The 27,095-nt window shown below is 34.0% G+C and overlaps 1 protein-coding gene across 1 annotated transcript in view; it reads left to right on the top strand.

Moving 5' to 3' along the window:
• rims2b (regulating synaptic membrane exocytosis 2b) overlaps nt 1–27,095 on the top strand; it is a 244,016-nt gene that overhangs the window by 43,504 nt on the left and 173,417 nt on the right. The window contains exon 5 of the mRNA XM_056479213.1: nt 3,957–4,132. Within this exon, the coding sequence (XP_056335188.1) occupies nt 3,957–4,132 (176 nt within the window). The remainder of the gene's footprint in view (nt 1–3,956; nt 4,133–27,095) is intronic.

Raw genomic sequence — 27,095 nt, 5'->3', positions numbered from 1 at the left:
GGCTGGCTCAGTTGGCATTTCTGTGTGGAGTTTGCATGTTCTCCCCTTCTTTACGTGGGTTGCCTCCGGGTGCTCTGGTTTTCCCCACAAGTCCAATGACATGCGCTATACATGTAGGTCAATTGGGTAAGCTAAATTGTGCATGTGTGCATGTCCTGGTCCTCCAGGTTGGGGTTTAAGCATTGGGCTAACGACCCATGTAAAAAATGAGATGTTACGAAACATCAACATGGTGCGGCTAAATATCAGCTTCGATACTTCGGCCCTGGGTGTAGTTAAGTAAGTAATTATGGTTAAAAATTTTTACATGTACATTTAGTCATTTGGCAGGTGCTTTTGTACAAAGCACCTTACAATTGAGGAGACATTCAGCAAATCAACACGAAGAGGCAGTATACACAGCATGTGCTAATTATACAAAAGAAAACTTAAAAATATTATTTCCTCATGTCTTTTTTTAATTATTATTTTGAAATTGTTATTTAATTATATTATGTTGCCTATAATGCTTTACACTGCGAGTTATAGTTCAGTCCCTGGTTTCTTTGTGTTTTTCTAAATGCAGAAAACTGTGTAGCCTCTGCGGCATTTCTCATGCATTGAGCACTTTAATGTCCACAGTACATTTGAAAGCAGTTCGGGCAATATTTCCTTATTACTTGGCTGTCACTAATGGCCCTGTTGTTCTATTTTCTGGGCCAATTCCATTCACACACAAACTCATTTTCTTCCCTTTTCCTTTCTATCACTTACACACACTTACACACCCCCTCTCTTTCTTGAACTCTCTCTCACAAACTCTTTCTTGGACTGTATTCTTCTCTCTCTCACACACACTCTCTCTCTCTCTGGCAGTCTCTCTATCTCTCTGTCTCTCTCTCGTACGTCTCTGTGGTGACTCAGCAAAGGCAGGTGACCACTCTCCTTTAGCAGCAGCTCTAATGGTAGTCATTGATTTACTCCCTCTCGCTGTCTCGTACAATGTTTAAATGAGTGCATGTATGAGTGTGTGACAGTGTGACTTCAATATGTATGATGGCACAGGTTATAGATGCAAGTTTTAGAACTTACAATCACAATTTCACATACATTTACCAAAGTAATAACATTTTCTGTTACATTTTGTGCCACATATGTCACAACAGCTATTCATGTGCAAGAAGGTTATATATATATATATTTATATAAAAAAAAAAAATTGATGATGACGCATCACCACTTCCTTCCAATGAAGAAAAGTGAGTCCAAAATTTTCTAGGTTTACCTGCTGTCATCTTGTGTCATCAATGCAATTTGGAGCCCAAGTCTGTGGTATAAAAACTTGCTTAAAGTGCTATAGATCCAAACTGCAAGTGTGTAACCATAACCACACCAATTTGTTACAGCGTAAATAGCTGACTAAGAGCAACTAAAAAAAAAAAAAAACTTTACATAAACTAAAATGTTGCAAACAATCTTTGGGAAAAAATATTTGAAGTTTAATTTTAAGTTTATTTTGTCTCATGTCTCATTTGTTGAAATAGAGAGGGTGAGGTTTATGACCTATACTGCAGCCAGCCACTAGAGGTCGATGAAAATATTTTGGCTTCACTTTTCACACTTAATTCGGCACACTTAATTCATCAAATAGAACGAGTATGCAAACCCATCACACACCATTTGTGGTCTGAAAATGAATTGTACTTGATATGAAATGGTATGAAAACTAGAGATGTGAACCTACACTGGTCTCACGGTTTGATTACGATTATCATGCCATCGAATCGTTTCATTTCAATATCTCAGTGCAATAACGATGCTTTCTATACACAATTTTATTTTTTACTGCACAAGAATTCTTGTATTAAAATGTTAATCTATATATACATATGTATTTGTTATGCACTGTTGTCCATTAATACAAGCAGTCAGATATATGTGAATATGTGAGATATATATGAACTGTACCTTTAATTTTACCTGCTCAAAGAAAACACTCTTTTTAAATGTATCAAACAAAATTCAAGTATATGCACAGAACAACATGAGTATTTAAAGTAAATAAACAAAGTTAATATTATCCCGCTTTTTGAGCGTTGTCGAGCGAGTTATTAAACACCTATGATTGGTCATGCGCCCAACAGAATGAGCTGCACTTGGAAGTAACGCTCTGGCACTGTTCACCGATGACTGACACTGATAAACAGCTCCTGGGTTCTGCTGTAACTTCAGTGTCAGTGAAAGACTGTCCAGCAAACCATCATGCAGTAAACTGTGCACAGGTTCTGCATTTTTGAAGTAGTTGGAGCATTTTAATTACTCTCTCTCGCCTCTCTCGCCATAGTAAAATACTGCAATATAGCGTATATGAGATAAATGACGTCAGCACGTAATAACTAGTAAGGATCTATTTCTTAACCGATACCGAATTGTCCGCTTCTGCATCTTGGTGCACTGAGGAAACTTAATTTTGACACCCTTAATGAAAACTATGATAATCACTGTGATTTTTTTTTTTTAAGGGGTTATAATGTTTCATTTGTAGTTTGAAAATACAAGTGCTCATTCATTACAGTTAATCACATTATTTTTCACACAGGTGTCTATAAACATGTCTATAACATTTTACTCCAAACTATTATTATTATTATTATTATTATTATTATTATTATTAATATTATTTTCTTAGGATAGTCTCCAGCATACCACTAGACAACATAGCATACAATCAGTTTTGGATGGATGGATGGATGTATTCAGTATATGCTTCTTTTTTTTTTTTTGTAGAGTAAAATACTGTTATAACTGTAATTATATACTCACCATTTTTTTGACTAGACAAATATAGATTGACAGTGTCTTACAGACACTTGGAGGTCTAAAAGTGCATGGCGCAAAAGCATTAAAGGTGTGTCCAAATCCACTTCTGCTATTCTAAGGACAGAAAAATACGCTCTGAGCCCTGGTGCATGGTCTAACAGGATTGTGCTATATTCTCTTAATGAGTTATGGGTGTGTTTTGAGTATAAAGTGCATTAAACCAATCAGAGTCTCCTCTCGCATTCCTTTTAAGAGTCAGTTCGTCGCACCATAGTGCTTTTGCTATCTATTTGCCGGACTTTGTAAGTGGAAAAACTGAACGCTTCACTAGCGAGAAAACAGTTAAACAGACCATCTGCAACACGAGGAAAAAGAACGAGCCCCCTCCATTCAGCCTCTTTAATTTTACTCTTTACTTTACTCCTTGTCTTTCATGGAGTAGGGAAATGATAGAAACTCACTCCACTGAAGACATTCATTAGCCTAACTACTTAATTTTGTTTGTTAAGCACAAAGATTTGTTTCAAAACTATTTCTAAATTCAGTTCTAATTTCCAGCAAAGAAATAAATTAATAATAATAATAACGAAGTGTGGTCAAAAAAACTGAAGTTATATCCAAACACACATCCTTATGCCCCATATAGTGATGCATATGTCTACAAAACCCGACAGATGGACAAATCTAAACTTGTTTTTATAAAAACAAATATAAAAATGCATGTGATAAATGCAAATTGTCATGAATAAACTGAAAAAGCCCCCCACCCAAGGTGAAGAAGGCATGGAAGTAGTGGTTTTTATATTTATGTAGAAAATATTATTATATAAAATAATGTTAATAATACTAATATCACACCTCCTTTTTAGACCGGAACACCCATGAGTCCACAAAGTGGCACAAATAGATTTGCTATTTAAATAACGTGGCGCAAAACGCGAAAAGTACTGTTGCGCTGGTCTGAAAATTGCAACAAATCGCGCCATACACGTCTTGCGCCTTATTGTGCTGGGTGTATGATACGGCCCTTGGTGTGCATCTGTTTGATACAAAAATGACCAAAGTTCCATAAATGCTAAACATCTTGGGTTTTTGCTGCCCATTTTTTATGATATTGTATTTTCTGTATTTCACTAAATTTGTCATCTGTTGTGTAGGTAATGTGGGTATGCAACTTGTGCCGAAAACAACAAGAAATCCTCACCAAGTCTGGAGCATGGTTCTACAGTGGTCCTGAGGGCTCCAGGTCAGGGCCGCAAGCCAAAGTAAGGAGAGGCCCAGCAGGAGCAAACCAGGACCCTCTCAGAAACGGTTCAGGGATCCCCACAGACAGGTTAGTAAACTACAGTATTGCGCTTTGCCTTGCCTCAAGTTTAAATGTTGCTAAATTTTAATTTTGTGCAGCATTGATGTGTCAAAATATTTTTAAGTTGCCAGTGCAGTTTGTCTCAATGAAGGTGCTTGGAAATGCTTTGTTATAAATCCTTTTTTATATGAAAAAAATGCTTTTTTGGGCATTTTATGTCAACGTTAGACTGATTTCAGATGGGTTTCTGCATGATCCGTGTGATGTAGGCTGTTGTGCTGATTTGTAATTGACAATGAGAAAACAAATTCGTTGTTTTATTTTGTAAAGTGCATCATAGTAGACTATTGCTGGGATGCATCATCCTCAGAAGTTCACTTCGGAGTGAAAACAGTCATGGCTGCCTCAAAGTGCTCAAAACTGGCCACTTCGAAGGGCTTTTGGAGTGAAGGATTTTGAATGATACAATTGATAGACAGTCTGGGCCATGATCCTTAGAGTAGGGAAGTTATTTGGTGGGTTCACTTTGGAAGGGCTCATCCCTATGCTCGAATCCCTTCAGAGTGCCCTCCGAAGGAATTAGGCCACAGGGATGAGCCTTTCTGAATGAAACCCAGTGAATAACAAAGCCACATATGGGATGCTTTATATTGCCCCAACAGCAATGTTTAATTTCTCTTAAGTCTATCATGACAGGTTCTGTCAATGTTGCTTTGATCAGTAGGAGCACAAAAAGAAAATCTTGGTGCTGGTGTTGCTAGGCAGAATTATGCTACTGTGAAAAAATTTATGTGCTATGTCAGGTTTTCAGACAGTAAAAATGTGCCAGTTTGGTAGCCATTGTTTTATGGTCTTGTTTACAGAAGTCACTTGCTATATCTGTCCTATTGATGACATTATAGTTGTTAAAGGAATAATATGTATTTATTCACTACAATATCCAATAACCACTAGAACAGTTTTACAGTATATATTTTGCTGACTTATTTACTCATATTATACCAAAAGTTTAGAGGATTGTTCAAATAAGATAGGCAATTTTAATTGACCTGTGTCACACACCCTCAACTTCCAGTTTGGTTTTATAGAAAACAGTGAACACCAAAAATATGTTGCTCATATTATTAGACTGCACAGAGCAGCATTATATCAGAATCTTAAAATGTATTTAGTATAATTAAACAGTGCCTTTTTACATGTTCGCAACTGGAAGCAGTCAATTGTGTAATAATAAAAGCTCAGCTGCTTTTGTGCTGCTTCATACAACCCTGATAATAAGTTTTGAATACTGTATCTCATGCATGAACATCTTTTTCTCAAACTATAGCTATGTTTGTTGTGATTATGCACCCTCTAGTAGCAAATATTACATACTGTGTATCATTTTGGATTCAAAGCAAAATTCATTGTACAGCGACAGCTCTTTTGAGGTATCAAAATAATGTTAATGGGTCTTGCAGAAAACTAAATGTTTACATCTTACAAAGCTATGCTATTTTAATAGGGTATTGTGATGGATATTTCATCAGTTGTTTATTGTTGTGCAGCTGTGTAATTTTGCAGCTTTTAATGTACTATTTTATGTTTGTACAGTGTTTTAAATAGTGGACAGGGCTTTTTACAGAAATATTATACTTGAATGAAACATTTTAACACATAAATGCATGTTATTCATAATAATAAAAGTATGTTTCCTTTAAAACATGGTTAAATAATTCTGCTAAATGTACTGCTATTTATAAATTATGTTTAAAATATACAAAAAATACGATTCCTGCTATAATATCCATAAAAATACTAAATATAATTTCTGCATGGAAAATCCATGGCATGTATTTAAATTATTATACATTTGTAGTGATAAAGTTGTAATTTACTAAATATAGGGTACTAAATATTCTTTTCAATATTAATTTAGGTTGTAGCACAACAAATGATTATTTAAAACAATTGTTTTAAATAAAAACATAAAAAAATGAATGCATTTTAAATGAAAATGTGAAATATGACATTATAAATGCAATTTAAAAAAATGTATGCAATAGATCCGTCAAGTGCTTTGAAATGTGCATTTTTTTATTGGATGTTTGATGTAAACTCAACTGATACATGAAGAGTGGCTGGGACATAGTGTAGCTCCTCCCCTTTAAAAAAAAACAGCTATAGCGTTTTTTTATTAGCACTCTTTGGTTAAACTCAAGTGCGCTACCTTGTAGACAATGTTGGGGGTAACGCATTACAAGTTACGCTTTACTTCATGTTGATAAAGTAAGAGTAAAATAAAGAGTTATGTAATCATATTACTTTTTAAAGTGATGAGTAAAGTACTTTACATTACTTTAAAAAAATAGGTAGTAAAATTTGAGTTACTTTTAAAAAATGTAACATGTTACGTTTTAGTGTAATTAATGACCTTTTTTTGAAAAAATAAATTGCAGAGTTAAAATTAAAGTAGTCACAATGAGGCAGTTCATTCCACTGTGGCGACCCCTGATTAATAAAGGGACTAAGCCGAAAAAAAAAATTCATGAATGAATAGTCACAATGAATCAAGCAGTCAATGAGAGAATATTCATTATTTTGAAATCTTCGAAAAAAGGAAAAGGGGATTATAATCTCAGTGGACAGTGATTTTACTTAAGAAATCGTACAAACGTAGCAAACACATTGATTTAAACTTTCAATAATCTGTATATATGGCATGTATAACTCTGGGGTCAGAAAGTTCTCAGAAACATTATCCTAAAAAAATTATATATACATTTTATATATATATATATATATATATATATATATATATATATATATATATATATATATATATATATATATATATATATATATATATATATATATATATATATATATATATATATCTATATATATATATACGCACACATTTTATTACATTTATATATAATGTATATATAATTTTTGTGTATATATGTGTGTATATATATATATATATATATATATATATATATATATATATATATATATATATATATATATATATATATATTTATATACATACATATATATATATATATGTATGTATATAAAGGGACTAAGCCAAAAAGAAAATGAATGAATTCCTTTCAAACGTATCTTTCCCCAACACTGCCTATAGATATCCTAAAAAACTAACAATACTGATACTAACACCTAAAAAACATTATTTTAATTTAATGTGATCTTTAAATGTTGATGTATTCATTCATATTTCATTATCTGCTAATTAATACTAAATATACTGCAAGTGCACATTAAAAACAGTTGTAAGTGCACTTCTAATTTACAAACATATGGTTTCTGGACAGTGCTTAGGATAATTAGTAGGTAGATTGCATAATAGTAGTAAACGTGATGCTCACTACAACCTTCATGAGTAGGTCTGATCTTTCACTACAAAGCTAGAAGCAGCAGTAATCATTATCTCTTGTCTGACTCATAAAGTGGACTAGCGATCCCGTCATACTGTTTCCAGCAGATCATTAAGGGTCTGTAAGTGGTCCAGGAACTAATGAGGAAAGTGCAGTGACTACAGAGGCCACATCAGCGTCAGACAGACTCGCACATACTGAGCTTAGACAGATGATGGTAATGATGATAATCATTTTGACTGCTTGATTTTCCTACTCAAGGCAAAGATGGAGCGAGTTCTGTCTAGGCTATTTTATGATTGCTGGTGCATATGCATCTGGTAGATTTCTTGAATGTTGCTATTATTTTTTATTTTTGAAACATAATGATTGCTGTGTCCCAGGATTTTGGTACATTCAAATATGCTCAGCAATTCTAAAAAAACACTACACTACATCACTCCCATGCTTAAAGTGACCATATTTAAAGTTGCTGTCACAACAAACCAAAAAACACACCTATACCTTACGCATATAACCTTTACACAACATCTGTATAAAAATAACGGCCCCAAGGAATAACATTATGATAATTTATATTGATTTATTCAGGTTTTTTTGTGTCGAAGTGCTTTGTTGTCAGCAAGAATGGGATCATTAAGGACACAAGGTTCATTCTTGCTAATTTGACTGGGAAATCATATTAAGGGCCGATGTATTAGATATTTGTGTAGCATAGCATCTCATTTGATGACAGCTGTATGAACATTACTTGCTCTATTGTAATCATTTACCATGCTATGTTGATAAGTGATGCAATAAATGCTGTTTTAACTGAGCAAAATGCATTCAATAAGCATCACATGATTATTTATACATCCATGAATATACATGACATTAATGGCAAGAGAAACAATACAGATGATTTGTGAAAAACAAATCAAATGTTATATTCCGTTTAGCTCTACCACGTAGATGTTTATGACCTGCCAAACTAAAAAAAACTCAAAGTAAATTTACATGGCAATGTTATTTTCTTTTTTTCCTTTGTTAATGAAATGTTTTGTGCATGGACGACTTCCCCCATTCACATGGTAAAACTTGTATAAATCGCTAAATGCATTAGTTAATTTAGAAGTTCCACATTAATATTAGGAAGCTTATATTTATGATCATTCCAGCACATAAATTTTTTTTTAATGCATGTAAAGCACCAAAAGAGGTGACCTAAGATGACATACAGGTTATTGTACCAGCATTGCCATGACAGCACAGTAGCACTAATGCACAAATGTCCTGTCAACTAGGGATTGGCAATAAAACCGATATCAATATTTATTGATCAAACCTCATTGTCAATATCGATTAAAAAAAAAAAGTTAGAAGTACTATAGTTGACTTGCATGGCGCGCATATGGGAGCGTCATGCACATGGCGTGCAAGCGGTACACACATGACGCGTGCGCATTTTCCAGCCGCACCTAGGTGAAAAGCATCTGAACTTTTCTGAATGCTGTGAGCGCACCGCAATTCATAAATAGAACTAACCAATCTGCTTTACACTTTGTATGGAATATACACATTTCAGTAAGAACGGCAGACTAATTACCTCAGACAAACATTGCAGCGGTTTTTACTTTTCTCCATAAGGGAAGTTTCATAAACTAGTTTCGAGAGGAACACGTGATATGATCAACTTCAGCTGATCCTCATCACTAATCATTAGCTAGCCTATCGGAGCACTCCAAAACTACTATATATATTCTAGCTAAACTTCATTCCCTATCTCTGTTTTCGGAATTGTAAATAAAAAAGGATGTTGCCAGGGTGGCTTTTTGGTTTCTTTTCTTGTGCATCTCAGCCACTAGGTCCCCATCTGAAAGATTTTTTTTAGCATAGGGGTAATATAGTCATTCAACTTCACAATTTGTAATGTTGCAATATGTATTTGAATAATGATGGCTAGTCCTTTTACTTGAAAGCTCAGATTTGATTATCTTAATTTGTTTTGTTTACAGAGTTTGAGGTTTACTGTATCATTATTATTGAAACCTTACAGATGTTGATCTACCTTGCTTTGATTGTTCAGTTTTTACGCTTTATCATTGATTGCACACAACATGTAACATTTTATTTATCATGTTTAAGAGTCTCTTTAACACTTACGTTTATTTTATTATAAAGAGATATTTTGTTTAAATATTTTTTAGACTATTAAAACTATTTGCCTTAGTAATGTAGGTAAATTTAAAATAAAGTGGTTGAAAAAAAATCCCAATATTCCTATGTATTGTTAAAAAATATTCAATAATTATCGATATCGAATTACATGAAACATGATATTGTGAATTTTTTATTTAATTTTTTTTGCAATATCGCCCAGCCCTACTGTCAACACTATATTTGTGTGGACTTTACTTTTTCCAGTGAGCATGCTTTTTGAATGCATGCATAAATATATGAGTAGATAAGTGAAATATACATAGAGTGGAATGTTGCTATTTTGAACTTTAAGCTTGTCAACGGTGTGTTCCACTGCTTTGTTACTGTTGTTTGCACAGCAAGCCATTGAAATGAATGGGTTTCACAGTGCGGTGCATTCCGCTTTCAGTGAGTAAGACTCTTCATATTGCACAGTTAGTAGGGCTAGAGGAAGGGCAAACCAGTGCACTGAACACTGCTGGGAAGTGTGGTGCAGCATCTTTTTTGTTTTGGCTCATATTTTTTTGTCAGTTTTTCTCTTTTGGCTGAAAATTGAAAAAGCCATTTTGGGGAGATAATTTTCAGCAGCCAGAAATTCAGTGCATCCCTAATGTGAAAATAAACAATGCTATATTTCTCACGTTTTCTTCTTCTACCATATTTAAATCTACTTATCCTAATAAATCTCATGAATTTCATTTTTTTTCAGCCTAAATTGCCTCTTTTCCACCTAACGGTGAAATTGATACATTGAAATTGCTTTGTTACATTCAAAATGTAATTTGGTCAATTTTGATTGCTAATGTAGACATCATGTATAGTTTATATATAAACTCCACTTAGTACCCCTGTGGTAATTTAGATGTATGTGAAAGAAAAACAAACAAACACCTGAAAGTGTTTATAGCCACGTCAACTGCTTTATGTAGGTCAAATGCAAATCTGAATGTACCGTTGTGCTCACACTTGTCCAAGGTTTTAATAGACATGCACATTGCTGTCATTTAGGAACAAGATAGCGTAGATGTTTGAATTGAGATTTGAAATTGTAATTAATTGTGTACAGTAGCAGCTCTAACAAAATGTCTTTTTGCTGATGTGGAGATCTGTTGTTTTTGTTGTCTTCAGTAGTTTGTTGTTTTTCCATGATGGCTTCTTGTCTTCAGCAATTTGATGTTTTTATGGTTTGTTTTTGTCTTTTAAACAATGGTCCTGCTCCCTGGAGAATGGCTTTTAATGAGTACACCTTACCCCGCCCATAAGCCTACCCCTCATTGTGAGGTCACTAGCTTTATTGAGTGCATTATTCTGTGACTGCACGTCTCAGCTTGCATGTGCAAGTCTGCAGCCAAATACTATTGGTACAACATCCTTGTGGACAAAGTAGTGAAAACAGCAATTAAATGTTAATGAATCGGGCTGCATTAAAATAGCTTGAGCATTTATTGTCACATAACACAACTGAAAAGTGTGCTAATATAATAAACGGAACACAGTCTTCTTTTGGATGATATTACTATAGATTAGTTTTGGTTATATTTTTGTGGATATATATGATGTTACAGTTATAGTGTGAACAGGTTTTACAACCAATATTTCACAAAATAAACGATCACTTCTCAGTTGATTGTGTTATTATAATTTTGAAGATTAGATGCTTGAGTTTTGATTCCTTGTAGTGATGTCAGAGATGATGAGGATGATGATGATGATGATGGCAGTCGTGATTAGCTTTTGTAATGAGGATGACAAGGACAAACAGAGAAATTAATAAAAAAAAACCTAGGAAATGTCTGAAAAAATATGGTTCAACATTTTACCAGAGCTCAGAACATAAGAAATTAAATGAACATGTATACTCACATCCCAAGCTGAAAGAAGATTCGATTTGCCAAGTACAGAGACGCCCTTGGGTTGCCAGATCCTCTAGGAATGCCACTTCTTGAAGTGATCAAATTTGAAGGTAAAAGACAAAACAAGGATTGCTCATAAAGGTGGAACATATATCAGTCGTGCACTGTTGAGCGCGCTCCTCCGGTGCTTTTCGCGTCTCTTGATTTAGACTCCAGCGCACTGGCCGTGTCTCAAAACCTAGTAAGCTGACTGCTTAGACAGCACATTTAGGCATCATATCTCACAAGGTTCTGCCTTTCTCCCTGTACTTCTTCCAAGCGAGCTCACTGTAACAGTACGCCGTGTCCGCGCTCCCGTTTGCGCATCTCTCACCGACCCCCGTGTAATAAGCCAGTGCGAGCGCGTCAGGAATGATGTGTGGTGTGTGTTGGAGAGAGAGAGTCAGTGCTGCTCCAGTTTGTCTGATTCTCCGAGGCGAGACGGTGGCGCATGGACGCAGCTCCAGATATTCCAGCCGGTAAAAATGCAGCGCTGTTTTTCTCTCTCTCTGGCACGCCGTCAGACAGAATCCATCCCCCGCTCCCAGCAGTCGCAGCAGCACCTCAGGAGCGGAGCATGAGGCGCGCATCCATCAGATCTCCGGGAAAATATGGGACTTGATCGACACGGCAGCACGTTGGATGTAGCGGTAGCGGGTCTGTGGGTGTGCTGCTGCTGTTGTTTCCTCAAGTGAAAGACTACTGTGCTCGGTTAAAGGAGGAGGGGGGCAGGTGAAAATGCAATTTGGGACATTGCGACAGTTCTGTAGCTCTTTTCTATCGCATTTTAAGCCACCCCAGAACATCTCGAAGCCGGAGCTGTTGGGACAGGCGCGGAACGGCAGGTGAGGCGATCGATCTCCGCTCATCACACTAGAGCTAAGCAAACACAGGAATGCATTACATGGACATCCAGTGCTGTAGACTTACATTTGAGTGCCGAAGAAGCCCTTGGGGGTTCGAACTTACGATGCTGTTTATCGCTTAAGATTCGCATGGGTGTTTTATGAGGGTAGCTGCGTCTCCGTGCCAAACGACTTCATTTGATACACTGTGCTTTTTTGCATGACAGAAAATGGAAAGCACTTTATTACAGCGCCCTTGCAAATGCAATACATTAGGTTATTAATTATATGCCTCAGAAGTATATAATTACAAATTGTGCCAGAAAACAGTGCAGAAATTAAGTGCAGTTTATTTAGTAATGTAGTCTGTGTGAAAAGCCATAACTACCTCTTATAATAGGCTATTATTCCTATATATATATATATATATATATATATATATATATATATATATATATATATATATATATATATATATATATTAATGATTATATATACACACATATATACCTCCAGATATTAAAACACAATGTAACATGAACTGTGAAAGAGTGACTGTGTAAGCTGTTGGCAGGGAATTATTATAAATTTTTGCTTTTCTTTGAACTGCTTAGATTTCTTTTCACCACTTCCACATGGTGTTTTTTGCTTTTTATTAGGCAATGGGTCAACGGAAAGATTTTTAAGTACCATTTTTACAGTAAGGCCTTAATTGATAACTTTAGTTAATGCATTAACAGAATGCATTAATCTTTTTACTTTAATAACCTTAGGTTAGTAAGTGAAAATGTCCCTATTCATGTTAGTTCACAGCACATTGGATAATGTTGTTATCTTTAAGATGCATTAGTAAAAGTCATTAAGTAAAATGATGCTGTAAAAGTACACTGAAAAAAGATGTCTGCAAAATTAAAAAAATTAAGTTAAATCAATTTAAATCCAATTAATTTGAACAAACATATTAAATTTAGTAATGTTCAACTTAACTTGTTTGCTTAAATTCAGCCCAAATAAATTGTTTACAACCACTTAACTTAATTTTTTTGGTAAATTCAAAGAATCATATTTGAATAATTTTTTTTCAGTGTGTATTATTTCATGTTAATTAATGTAATTAAAGGGATAGCCCTCCCAAAAAATGTAAAATTTCTGTTAATGTACTTACCCCCAGGCTATCCAAGAAGAATGTGACTTGTCTTTAAACAACATTAAAAAAGATCTTTGGTGATTCATAAAATGCAAGTCAATCACATCACTGTTAAAGTGCAAAAACATATGTATAAAGGCAAAACAAAATTTAAATTTATGGTCGCTTATACATTATAGTTATTTGCTGAGGCTGTGGATTGTAGATAATAATGAAAGCTAATAGTGTTTTAGGGTACCTTCAGGAGCCATGGGTACTAATTCTGTTTTGCCTATGTAGGTTTTTTTGACTTTCAAGTGCTGGCAGCCCTTTGTTTCAGGGTCCCTGTGGGGTTTTAAATAGACTTAAACGCTCTTACATTTTTAAAAATCAAAATTTTAGCCCTTAAAAGTCTTAAAATTCAGTGAAATATTGTCTTGTAGGTCTTAAATCATTTTAAACAGGTCTTCATTTTCCTCTGTCCAAGTACAGCTTCCCAATTGGGCTGACATCCATTCAATCCCCAACAATCCATCTCAAGAAAACCTTTTATTTTAATATGCAAGTATTTTATTGCAAAGAAATACAATTTACAATAGCTGGTCAACATTTTTACAGCAATTTCTCTAAATTAAATTCCCTTTTCTGAGAGAGAAAACTAAGAACAGATGCACAATTCCTGATAATAATAACAAAGCAACATATCACTTTATATGATACATTATACTCAATCAATTTGGACCAAAAGCCAACAAATGTAAATATTTTTATGTCATTGGGCCCTATCATACACCCAGCGCAATGCGCCGCAATGCAATTGTTGTTTGCTAGTTTCAGCTCGGTGCAAGAGTCATTTTTACGTTTTGGACCACACTGTTTAAATAGCAAATGCATTTGCGCTCAAATGCACTTCATTGTTAATGTTAATTTATTCGTTTGCTGATAATTAGAACTGAATTTAGAAATAGTTTTGAAACAAATCTTTGTGCTTGGCAAACGAAATTAATTATGTATAGGCTAATGGATGTCTGTGCGTACAACACATTTCCCTGTCCATGAGAATGAAAGTAAAGACTGACGAGGCTCATCTCTCATTCTCGCGCTGTAGATGCTCTGTTTAACTGTTTTATTGCTAGTGAAGGGTTCAGTTTTTCCACTTACAAAGTCCACCATGTAAATAGCAAATGCGCTATGGCGCGACACAACTGACTCTTAAAGGGAATGGGAGACGAGACTCTGATTGGTTTATTCTCAAAACACACCTATAACTCATTAAGAGTATAAGCTCAACCCTGTTAGACCATGCGCCATGGTGCAAAGCGGATTTTTTCATCCTTAAAATAGCAAAAGTGGATTCTGACACGCCCTTAATGCGTTTGCGCCCTGCGCTTTGCACTTTGTGCATGGATCGTCAAAATAGAGCCCATTGTCTCCATAATAAATAAACTTTTAACAATGTTAAACTTGTCATTTAAAATAAAAATAAATATTATGTTGATAAAAAGTGTACACAAGTAGTTTACTTGTTTTGACATAAAAATATGTAGCTAAAAAATAATTACATTTCACTTTTTTTGTGGCTATTGACTGGGCTATTAGAAATAGTCATTAGTGTTTAGCCCTGTATAAGTCTAAAAGTTCATAACGGTCTTAAAAGGGTCCTAAAAAGTGTTAAAATTGACTTTATTAAACCGGCAGAAACCCTGTTGTTTGCATTATATAATTCACCAAGGACCAGCTTAAAATCTTCTTAAATGTCCTGCATTTGACATGGTTTTAGTATATTAACAGAAAAATTTTCTGCACTACAAGTTAACAAATCCTTATTATAAAGTGTCACCTTTTGATTGTTTGTTTGTTTTCTGCCCCATTGCATTTGCATAAACTGCTCAGATGGTTTTTAGGGACTGTTAGCATCTAAACACCTTGTGCAAATTTCTGGAAAGATCTCAAAGTTTATTTCTGTGTAATAAATTGCTTTCAGTGATAGTTTTTTGTAGCTGATTCTTTGCCTGAGCGGCCTTGAGAGTTTCTTTATGACGCTAATTTAGACTACGAGGAGCCTTGAGCTATTTATAACTCAAGCACAATAAGTTGCTTTGGGAAAAAATGTCCTAGTGAGTCATTCATTGAAGTCATGATTTATTAAGCAATATTATGGCATCAGTGCATATGGATTATATTATTATAATGCAAGCACTGTGCGTATTCATATTCACAACATGCAGATTGCAATCGGCTTTGGGTGCCTTTCACGGGAGGGAGTCTTGTGTTCACAGGACCATCTTGTTAAAGTAACACTTTGTCATGTGCATGTGTCATCTGCATATGAAGTCTGAAGATAATGAGGAAGAATTTAAGAAATTATGTTGCATTAGGGAACAGTCCAAAACAATACGCAAAGTGAAATATAAAATAAATAATAATAATGCAAAACAAAACATATTTAGGCATGTCATGAGCATTTGCAAGAGTACTTAAAAATGTCAGATAGGATGACAAGACTTTCTAACTTAGCTTAATTAATGTGATGTGCTGTTTTTCTGAGTGAAACAGCCTATGATTCCTTGGATAAAACTAGGCCCACATGGAATCTGCACGTGCAGAAATCCTCAGATTTCAGCAGATTTTCAGCCCAACATTGATTCTATTTATTTACCTGTGTAAATGTGTGTAAACTTATACTTATTCAGTTTTTTTATTTTCATGAATATTATTGACTAATATGAAAATGTTCATATGATTTATTTACAATATTTTCTGTCTTTAAGTAGAAATAGCATATGTGAGACTTGCTCTTTTTTTACCAAATAAGTGGCTGTAATTGGATTTGCATTGTAAACATTAAATAAAAGTTAAAAAGGTATTATTTTTTTATTTAATATATTACATTTTCAGTTATGATACTCCCAAAAATTATTCCACATAAATCCTCCGATTTTTTTTTTTACAAAGTGTGCGCAGATTCTGTCTGGCCTAGATATAACATAATCAGAATCAGAAAGAGCTTTATTGCCAGGTAGGTTCACACATACGAGGAATTTGTTTTCGTGACAGAGCTTCTACCGTGCAACAGAATTACAGAGACAGGACAAAAAACAGATAATAAAATTAATAAAAAAATTATACAATAATAATAATAATAACAATAACCACTTTTTAATAACAATAACCACTTTTTTTAATTGAGTTTTTTTTTCAAGATAGGAAGGGAAATTTATTACCAACAGGAATAGGATTGTGCAAAGTGGCCTCTATAATAGGCAGTTGGAGGAAAGGGGTTTAATGAATAATAATCATAAAGAGACATGAGAAGTATTTTAGGACTGTTAATAGTATCAGTGTTGATTAAATGTTGACTTGTAAGGTGGGTTTACAAGATGTACTAAAATAAAAAAAAGTTTCCCATTTAATTTTTCTTAAATGCTTTTCATATAGATTTCAGCATTGTCAAAAATTTCCTGTTCACAGATGTGCAAAAAAGACTTTTTAATCAATCAATCAATTATTTATTTATTTATTTATTTATTTATTTATTTATTTATTTATTTATTTTTATTTATTTTTATTTTTATTTTTATTTTTATTTATTTATTATTATTTTTTATTTTATTTTTTATTATATTTTGTTATTATTTATTATTTGTATGTTTATATTTTCAGATTCTGGTGCAAACGAAACACTCTTTTGAAAGTTTAGATATAGTAAAATACATAATAAAATACATGAAAGAGCTAATTTACTGTAAGTCACATAATTTTTTTTTATTATTATGGTAGGCTTTTTGTTTCATTGTTTTTTTTTCTTCTTATTTTTCTGAGAGATTGTACTTGCTCTCCACAAATCATTTCAATTTTTGGTGCATAATGTTTTCTGATACATAAGAAAAGCATTGGCAACATTACAGACTTTAATACAGTTGGCCGCTAAATGCTATCTAGTGACAGTCTGCAGAGAATTAATGCATTTATGAGTTTGATGTTGATGAAAAAGAGATTTGGCATTGCATGTTTATTCAGTTGCCTTGAAAAGAATATTTGTGTCTTATTAAAAAAGAAAGAAACTTGACTGGCTTTTCAGTAAATTCAGTAAAAATAAAATACATTATTTGTCCTTTGTATAATTATTATTATCATATTCACATTTGAGTTGTAAACATTTAATAAATAGTTTTTTTAACTGTCGCAAGAAGGAAGACATCAGACAGCAGACATATTTTTTTTTTTTTTTTGTTTACGCTACAGTAGAGAATACAAGAAAATGCAGCAAACATTGCCAAAGATGAGAACAAAAGAACTAAAACAACATCTGTGCATTAAATAGAATAAATGAGTAACAAAATGAAGCCTTGGTCAGATCACAAGATTTTGTCACGATTTCGGCATGATTTCCTTGACGTAGAATATCATGGGGAGTTGTAAATGACAAACGAGCGTGATGACACAAGATTCAAACATTTCTTCTGGTGCAATGTGGCATATATAGTTAGCAACAGCTGATAACCATATTTGCGACGCCTCATAACACCATTACAGAAAGTCTAGCATGTTTAATTTTTCTTCATGTCGAGTTTCGTCGTGAGGGTGACAGTGGATAATAGGAGCGCATCATGTGTCAGTTATAGTCGCAGGTGCTGCCGTTAATACGTAGGTCAGGTAAAAATATTGGCTGCATATTTACTTATGGGTGAATAAGATCAATCAGTGGTTGTGCAAACTTTAACTACTTTCTCTAACATATTAAAGTGTTTTAAGCAATTTTATTTCACAGACTGGCACAAATATGCAGACCTCCATTCTCACAACAAATTTAAGTTTCAAGTTTCTTTCGCTCAGCCTTTCAACCGAGTTTGTTCTTCCAAGGTAATCTGGAAACACTTCAGTGCTTCTAATACATTGTAAAAACCTGTCTTGCTTATTCAGATTACTTGATTAAACTAATTAAATTGATTTTGTCATTAAAAATGAAAAATTTTATATAAGTTTCTCTGAAACTGAGAATATTTCATTTTAACTTTATCTAGACTAGATTTTATTTTATTTAACAAACCAGTTTGTGCTATGTTTGACGCATATAGCGGATTTGTTTTGAAGCACTTTACCTCAGATGTTACTCGTTATTCTTTTTTTATCTAGTAGATAACTGACCTACAAAAAAAAAGCATTAAAATTAAGATACAAATTATACCAAACAAAATTTGTTTTAAAAAAGTTCAAAAAATAAAAATTGGAAAATTCCAAAATTATATTTTTGTTTGTGCCCGTCCACTAAGCTACTCAACTGTGCGGTGATGATTTGTTTTGCTCCCTGTAAAATAAGGATTAACGCTTCACTGTAATTGTTGTATCACAAACCTCTGTCATATATTTGCTATTTTTTTAATGTATCATTATTTTAAAGATTATGTCTTGAGCATCTGTTTTTTCCTTGCTGCTGATGTGCTTTCATTTTTTGCGTGACTCTTGGCGTAGATGTGAAGTGAAGTGTCGTAGATGTGACTGATCGTGAAGGAACATGTAGTCTGGCACATTTGTTACCCACGACAACTCAAGATTTTATCAAGATAAAATAGCATAATCTGACATAGTGACTTTTGTAATCGATAATAAAAATCGTGTGATCTGACCTTAAACACAGGTGTACAACATAATTGATAACCATAGTAACAAATGACTATCAAAAGACATAGTAATAGCAATAAAAATAGCTATTATCTCCAAAGCAACAAAAGGAGGCTATAAACATGAAAATAAGAGTCAAGCACAAACTGACCATAGCATTAAATTTTTATCCACTGAAAAAAAATGAATAAACTCTTTTTTTTCAAACAAATATTTTTAGTGGAAAGATGCCAATTGTGTTTTCCTACAACTTTGAAAATCATGTTGTACAGTGTAACATGCACATGTAAGTGTATATGATGCATAAAGGTTACATGATATTTTTTTCTACTGTAAATTCAAACACTGTATGTACAGTAAGGCAATATCCCAACAGATTTTTCTCACGTCACCCTGTCTGTGCTGTATATCCTGCCACATCGCCCAGCTCTTACAATTCAGGCTTTTATTTGTGAAAGCGTTATACCCACTTAGCAGCAACCCATCTCTCGATGGACTGAATCTTTTTGTTGTATGCCGGTCTCTGTACTAATGCTGTTGATATTGCATGTGAGTAGTGGGCTACAGAAATGGAATCTGACTCCCTCAGATGTCCTAATTAATTGACGGCCACATTTCGGCCTCTTTCACTCTGGCTGATTTACTCCCTCAATCATTGATTATTTAGGAGCTGTATTTTCTCTAGTGTACTCTCTTCCCAAAAGCACTCGCTCTGAATCAGTCAGTCCTTGTGCGCCAGCTCCTTTTAATGGAAATCCAAACCGATCGATGGACAGTCAGAGAAGCCCATCCCGTTGCGGGCTGGAGCTGTTATAATGTTGGACTATAGATGATCCGCTCTTTTCAACTGGTAGAAAGTAAAAAGAGGTGCAGCTCCACTGATGGAAGTAAACAAGCTTGTTTTATATCATATACATATCATTTTTGTATGTGTATATCTACAGGTATTATAACTATGTAGATATAAATGAAGCAGTGATGCATTTATCTTTTTTTTGTCATGGACCATTATGATTGCAGTTTTTTTCTTTATTTTTTTAAAGATAGAAACAAAAAAGTAAACTGTCAGTACATGAACAAGGTTTTTACAATATTTGCTTAACACAGACTTACATTAGCTTAGACAGGTAGTGATTTAAACTTAATTGAGTTTCTATATCTATATATATATATATTTATTTACATATATGTATAAAATTTCACAGTTTGCACCATGTTGTTTAAATAGCAAATGCATTTGCACCACTTTGTGGACTCATGGGTGTGCTGGTCTGAAAAGGAGGTGTGTTAAGGAGCATTGTTGGCGCGTTGCTATTTTGTGGAACTGAAAGCTGGTCTAAAGTCCAGCGCAGAGAGCGCTAGTTATTCGTCCAAAACGCTTACACATTGCTTAATACACATAGGATGTACAGCAGTACACAAATATCTTTACATATGAAAAAATTAAAGGATTAATTTTACAAAAGTTTTTTTTTTTTCTACATAAATATAAAAACTACTGCCTCCATGCCTCATCTCGGGGGCTTTTTCAATTTATTCATGACATTTTGTGTTTGTATAGTGTCATTTGTCACGATCACCAGCGATCTAAACTCTATAGATTGCTGGAAAACATACACAATTGCTTATGGACTACATATCCACCATTTTATGGACTACATCTCCATACAGGCACTCCGCTCACACACACGTTCCTCATCCTGACTGACTGCGCACACACACCACCGGAGCATTGTCAAGGACTGATTACACACACTATTTAAGCAGCACAGACACTCACTTTAGTTGCAGAGTCTTGTTTACTGTAAGTGACATTTCAACGCGTTTCCTTTGTCTTGTTGTTCCGTGTAACTGTTTGCACCCGTGTTGACCATTGCTTGCCTTACCTTGAATGAACCTGCATGTGGATTCGAGCTCTGTTGTGAGTGCCACACCCCCGGTTACATTATTATTATTATTATTATTATTATTATTATTATTATTATTATTATTATTATTATTATTAGTAGTAGTAGTAGTAGTATTTATTATATGCAAATTTATATTTGTTTAAATAAAAACAAGTTTAGATTTGTCCACCTGTCGGGTTTTGGAGACGTATGCATCACCATATAGAGCATAAAAATAGGTTGTATATTTGGATATAACTCAGTTTTTTGACCACACTTTGTTATTATTATTGTTCATTTATTCATTTGCTGGAAATTAGAACTGAATTTAGAAATAGTTTTGAAACAAATCTGTCTTCAGTGGATTGCATACAACACTGTTTCTTTATCCACGAAAGTAAAGGAGTAAAGTAATAAGTAAAAGTAAAGTAAAGAGAAAGAAAAAAGGCTGAATGGAGGAGGCTTGTTTTTTTGTCCTCGCTACAGATGGTCTTTTTAACTGTTTTCTCGCTAGTGAAGCTTCCAGTTTTTACACTTACAAAGTCCGGCATGTAAATAGCAAATGCGCCATGGTGCGTCTCAACTGACTCTTAAAGGGAATGGGATATGAGACTCTGATTGGTTTAATACACGTTATTCTCAAAACATACCCATATTTCATTCAGAGAATAAGCACCATGCGCTTTAGACTTTTCTCCTGTATCTGTAAAATAGACCCCTTTATGTCTCTTTTGGTCAGTTAGCTTTTATGATGACTTTTGGTCACTTTTGATGAAAAAAAAAAATTGTGCCACTTTTAGTCAGATGTTTCATGCATCTTGACTACTGTAATGCTTATCAGATTTCTAATTGATATTTACAGAAATAGCTTAAAATGAAAACTTAGAGTTTGTTTTATGTACTTTAGATTTTAACATTGGCATTTAGTTAAAATAAACCCCTGCTGTAAATGAATATGGTGTAAAATTTAAGTACTCAGTCGAGTCTTTAACTTTCAGACACAGTGCAAAATGGAACTGTATATTTAATATTTCCTGAAGAAAGTGTGTGTGAATATTGCTTACCTGTGCAGATCTCACTGGCACACGGCTAGGTTGCTGTGGGTGTTTGCAGAGGTGTTGCTAAAATAGGCTGTTGTATGTGGTTTGTAAGGTGTCCTGAGTGGTTTATAAAGTGTTACTACAGTATGCAGTTGCCATGGTGTTCTGGGTCCATTAGGTATTTGCTCACTGGTCCATTAAATAAAGGCACACCATTCTGCAACAAACCCTTTTAAAATTACCTAACAATGTTGGCCTTAAATATTTGGAGTGTTTTCACACTTGGTGGACTTGGTTAAATTAAAATGAATTCTTGTGTGATTGAATTTGGCTCATTTTGTGCGGTTCATTTGAACAAACTAAAATATCTAATTGAAATATAAATGCAACATGGACCAAAGATATCCATGGAACTAAAAACAGGACAGGATGTAAAGATGCAACCATAAATGGAACAGAATGCTTTTTATTTCACATTATATTGATTTAGCAGATTCCGGTTCAGCGCAGGTGCCGGAAACATGTCTCTTTGCAGCAGCTCTTCATTGTTTGTGTGTCAGACAATGACACGAGCACAGTTTTGACTCACTCCTTTACACATTTACTGTATAAACTCATCACTGGTAAAAACAATGCAATGAAATGTACGCATATTCAATGTGTTCATTCATCCCAGCACATTCAATTATTTTTGATATTTAGGTTGCAATATATATTCCATAAAAGCCTTTTTTTTTTGTTTACTATCTTTAGGATCTAAAAGAAAATGACAGTGGTAATGCTTTGTGAAGCATGGGTTTAGTAATTGTTTGGCTTTTTTTGTCCTGAACCCAAAAAAATCAAGAGGTATTTTAAGGCAGAGTATGTAATTTTCACTGCTAGAGGGTAGGGCTGCACAATTAATCGAAAAAAGATCACAATCTCGATTCGGCCCTACACGCGATCTTAATTCTGCTTTTCTACCATTCAGCCAACTATATTTTTAAGGTCAGGAGAGAAGCGTAAAGGCGAACGCACAAGTCTTCACAGCAACATGGACACTTCCAAATGGCGTTAAAAGTGTCACATACTGTATTTTTAAGCTATAATTCTGCCAAAAATTTAATTTCTGTCTTAATGTAATGATCTAGGCCTATTCGTGGTCGTGAAATCACACGTGAGCTGAGCGCGAGCTGTTTGTTTACGACATAGAGGACAGGCGCGTGGCCCGCAATGATGCCTACTGTACTTTAGCGAACAGAACCTGCATATGCTGTGAATAACAGGTAATAAAGTTGTAAATAACGTTCAGTTTGTTGCACAGAGCAAATTTTTATGATAGACTTTGGCTCAGGAATTTTAGAATGACTAAAAAAATCACATGGTGTGCATTGTTATTGGTATCTGATTAGTTCAGTTATGCAATTACAAGGTCAAATGAGGTTTTTGCTGCACACAAAAAATTGCTTTATAAAAGATATATTTTTGAAGTCATACAAGTTCAAATGTATTGTTGTAACTGTCTGGATTTTTTTTTTTGATGGCTGACCAGGGTTAAAAACTTATTTATTCATTAATGGAAATTTCATTGGAAACATATTTGACTGGGATTTAGCTACCTTTTAATCATGTCAAAATATCCATTTCAATTAGATTTATTTGAAAATTGGCTGATTTTGCAACACCCCTAGAGTTAAACAGTTGAGTTTGACCATTTTTTTTATCAATTCAACCGATCTCCATGTCTAATGGGTGTGGTTTTAGCTTAGCTTAGAATAGATCATTGAATCTGATTAGACCATTAGCATCTCGCTCAAAAATGAGCAAAGAGTTTCGATAGATTAAATGAATTCATTCCACCATGACTGAAGCAGGCGCAATGATATTAGAAATATCTGAAAATAGTTCCCAGCTAACTTCCAACGTTATTGGCAGCCTTACTTGCCACTTTGGTACAGCGGTAAAGTTCCTTGATTATTATGCCTGAATGAGAGAGTAGTTCCTGGTTGCATAGGCCTAGTAAATAACAGCTTTTCATTGGTCTTAATATACAATGTACTGTAACTACAGAAGAGTCAAGCTTTAAATAGAAAAATAAAATAGCGGTCACTTTGGTGATTTTTGTATCAGATGCTAATAGTCTAATTCGGTTTAATTATCTATGTTAAGTTAAGCAAACGTAAGCTCAAAGTGCACCCGTCAGACCTGGAAATCAGCTGAATCGATTCAAAAATAGTAAACTTCAACTGTTTATCTCCAGTTAAGTTGTAAAACGGACCTTTTTTTTTTTAATGAATGGAGTATTTCTTTATATGTGCAAGGAATATCTAATGTTCATGGGATTTTCTGCAGTTTTTTTTTATTTTTACAGTTTATAGGAAAAGAAATTGAAGACTTAACAACAGTAATAGAACATCTTTCATCAACAAGCCACATGATTTGAAGCATCGTTCATCTCTTAATAGCGTGGGCTGAGTTATAGCAATAACAGTAGTGAGCGTTGCCTTATCAAGCAGCACTAATAAGGTCAGGGCAGCTGTAATAGACGAGGTGAAGATAAATCAAGGGTTGGACTTTGGTGTTGGTTTATTGATCCTTAAGCTGAGGTTAAATTTAAATGATGCCATTTAGCTGGCAGGATACTTGTTCTAATAAGATCATTGATTGGGTGATTAACAGCTTTGCGCAACCACTGAGTGAATACCACCAAGAAGAAAGCTCATTTTTAAGCTTCTCTCATGGTCAATGCAACAAGAAGTAAGTCTTAAAGAATAGAAAGAAGAAAGAGGTGATGACACTCTTGGGAGATTTCCATTGCAATGTGTTTGATAGGAGGAGATATATTTAGTATTAAAGATGATACAGTAAGTTAGATACTGGTGGCCTTGCTTAGTCAACAGGGATGCATTAATGATGGATGCATAGTTGGTCAAGGTTTTGAGATCACATTACATTTACAGTATATGATATAAAACATTCATAATTCTAAAGAAAGATTTTTTGTTGTTGTTCCTTTTAGGAAACATTTATACTATTTTAGAACAGTAAACATGTCAGGCTAGATAATTCAAATGAGTCATTGACTTTTACTGTTTTTATTAGTTTAAAAAATGCAGATTTCTTTACAATTTAAAATGGAATCTTTAGATATCTTTTCTGCTGGAGATATGTTGTTCTAAAAAAAATATAATAATAATAATAAATAACACACACACACACAAAACCGTACAAATGCCATAGGATCGATATAACAGAAAATTTCTGCGGTTTAAAACCTTGACTTTTCCAAACGGTCATCGTCCCATGCCTAGGTTACTTCTCAGTGTCATTTGGCCCAGTGTTCGAGTTATACATTGATTATCAGGGGTCATCTTTTTTAGTAGTTTCTGTTATGAACACCAAATTAGTGAACCAAATAATATATTTAGTTTAATTACATTTCATCTATAAATTAAACCTATTTATTAGATAATGATGAGTGATTTTTGATATAAAATTCTGAATTTCACAGATCAATGATTGATTATATCCCCTACCATTTAACCGATAAATGGATGATCTGAAGCCTGGATGAATGGCTGAAGATTGCGCTTGCTATTTTACTGGCATGTGTGAGCATAGGCATGTTTTTAAATGCATATGAAGAGTTCAGATGCAAAACCCTCTAAATCCATCAGACCTCTTTTCTTGTAAACGAGCATTTTCTATCAGGCTCCTCTGATTAGGTTTAGAAGTTTATTTTATGGGTAATGAAAAGGTTATTAGCTGGTAAATAAAATAACTTTTTTCATAAATGTCACTTTACACATTCTTTGGTTTTGCAAGTTAAAACCAGCTAAATCCATGTGTGCTTATTTTGCAAAAACCTCTAAATCCACCTATTGGACAAGAAAAATCACTAAAGATGCAATTAGAAATAATTTTACCAAACATAAAACACTATACACAAACCACCTTAAATTTAAAAATACATAAATCTGTCAAGTAAGTGACAGTTCATTCCGCTGTAGTAACCCCTGATAAACCAGGGACTAAGCAGGAGGAAAATGAATGTATGAAAGCTGTCAAGGCCATTAATAACATCAAAATTGACATTAATAAAACTGTTGTCATTTCTGATGTTTGGGATTTAGATTTAATGTAAGTAAAGCAATGTAAACTTTGCAAGCTTGTTAGATTCAAATAATGTAGTGTAAAAACACTATGAAACATCAATATCTGTGCATTGTCCATTAAAATAAAAAGCTTATCAGATGTATAGGTAGTATGAAGTAATATAAATAATGTAATTTTATACATTATATTTATGTTTTAAAAAATAGCTTAAATTAGCAAATAAAACACAAAGTCTACTGGATAAAAATAGGATGTCTCTCAGACACTTTTGGAAGCTGTCATTCATTCATTCTCAACATACTCACGGTCTTGGTATCTTTTCATCTCTTGTTAATCCTCATAGCATCCGTGTGGAAAGAAGAACGGCAATTTTAACTTTGTCTTTCGTGAAACAGAGTTGCCATTTAATGTATAGAAAATCGGACTCATTCAGAGTAGCATCACAAAAAAACCCCGTTATGAATGCATGTTACACTTCCGACTGTACATTGTGTTTTCTTTTTTTTATAATGCACAGAGTTTTGAGGTAAGGAACATTTCCAATTGCCATTCACTGACAGTCGGAAGGGCTCATCCAATTCATCAAACTCCATCTTTTAAAATCTTAATCATAAGCGGAATAAACCTCATAAAAGCCGGCCTATCTGTGCGCCGTTACATTCAAAACATACAATTCGATTCGCGCCTTCTGATTTGTTTTCGGGACATAGCGTTTTTTGCTGTCTAAGGCAAGTGGCGTTTAGAGGCTTTTGCCAACAAACTGTTATTTCTAAATGGGTTGATGCAGGAATTTAGATGATTTGAGGGAAACAAATTTTTGAACATGTACTACATGCGTAAAGCAAACGCTCAATGTAATTACCTAATTTTTGGCGGAAGTGGTGTTTAGCGGCTTTTGCATCTGAACTTTTCATATT

Source organism: Danio aesculapii, chromosome 19 (genome assembly GCF_903798145.1).
Source record: "Danio aesculapii chromosome 19, fDanAes4.1, whole genome shotgun sequence".
NCBI lineage: Eukaryota > Metazoa > Chordata > Actinopteri > Cypriniformes > Danionidae > Danio > Danio aesculapii.
This window is presented reverse-complemented; position numbering and strand designations above follow the sequence as displayed.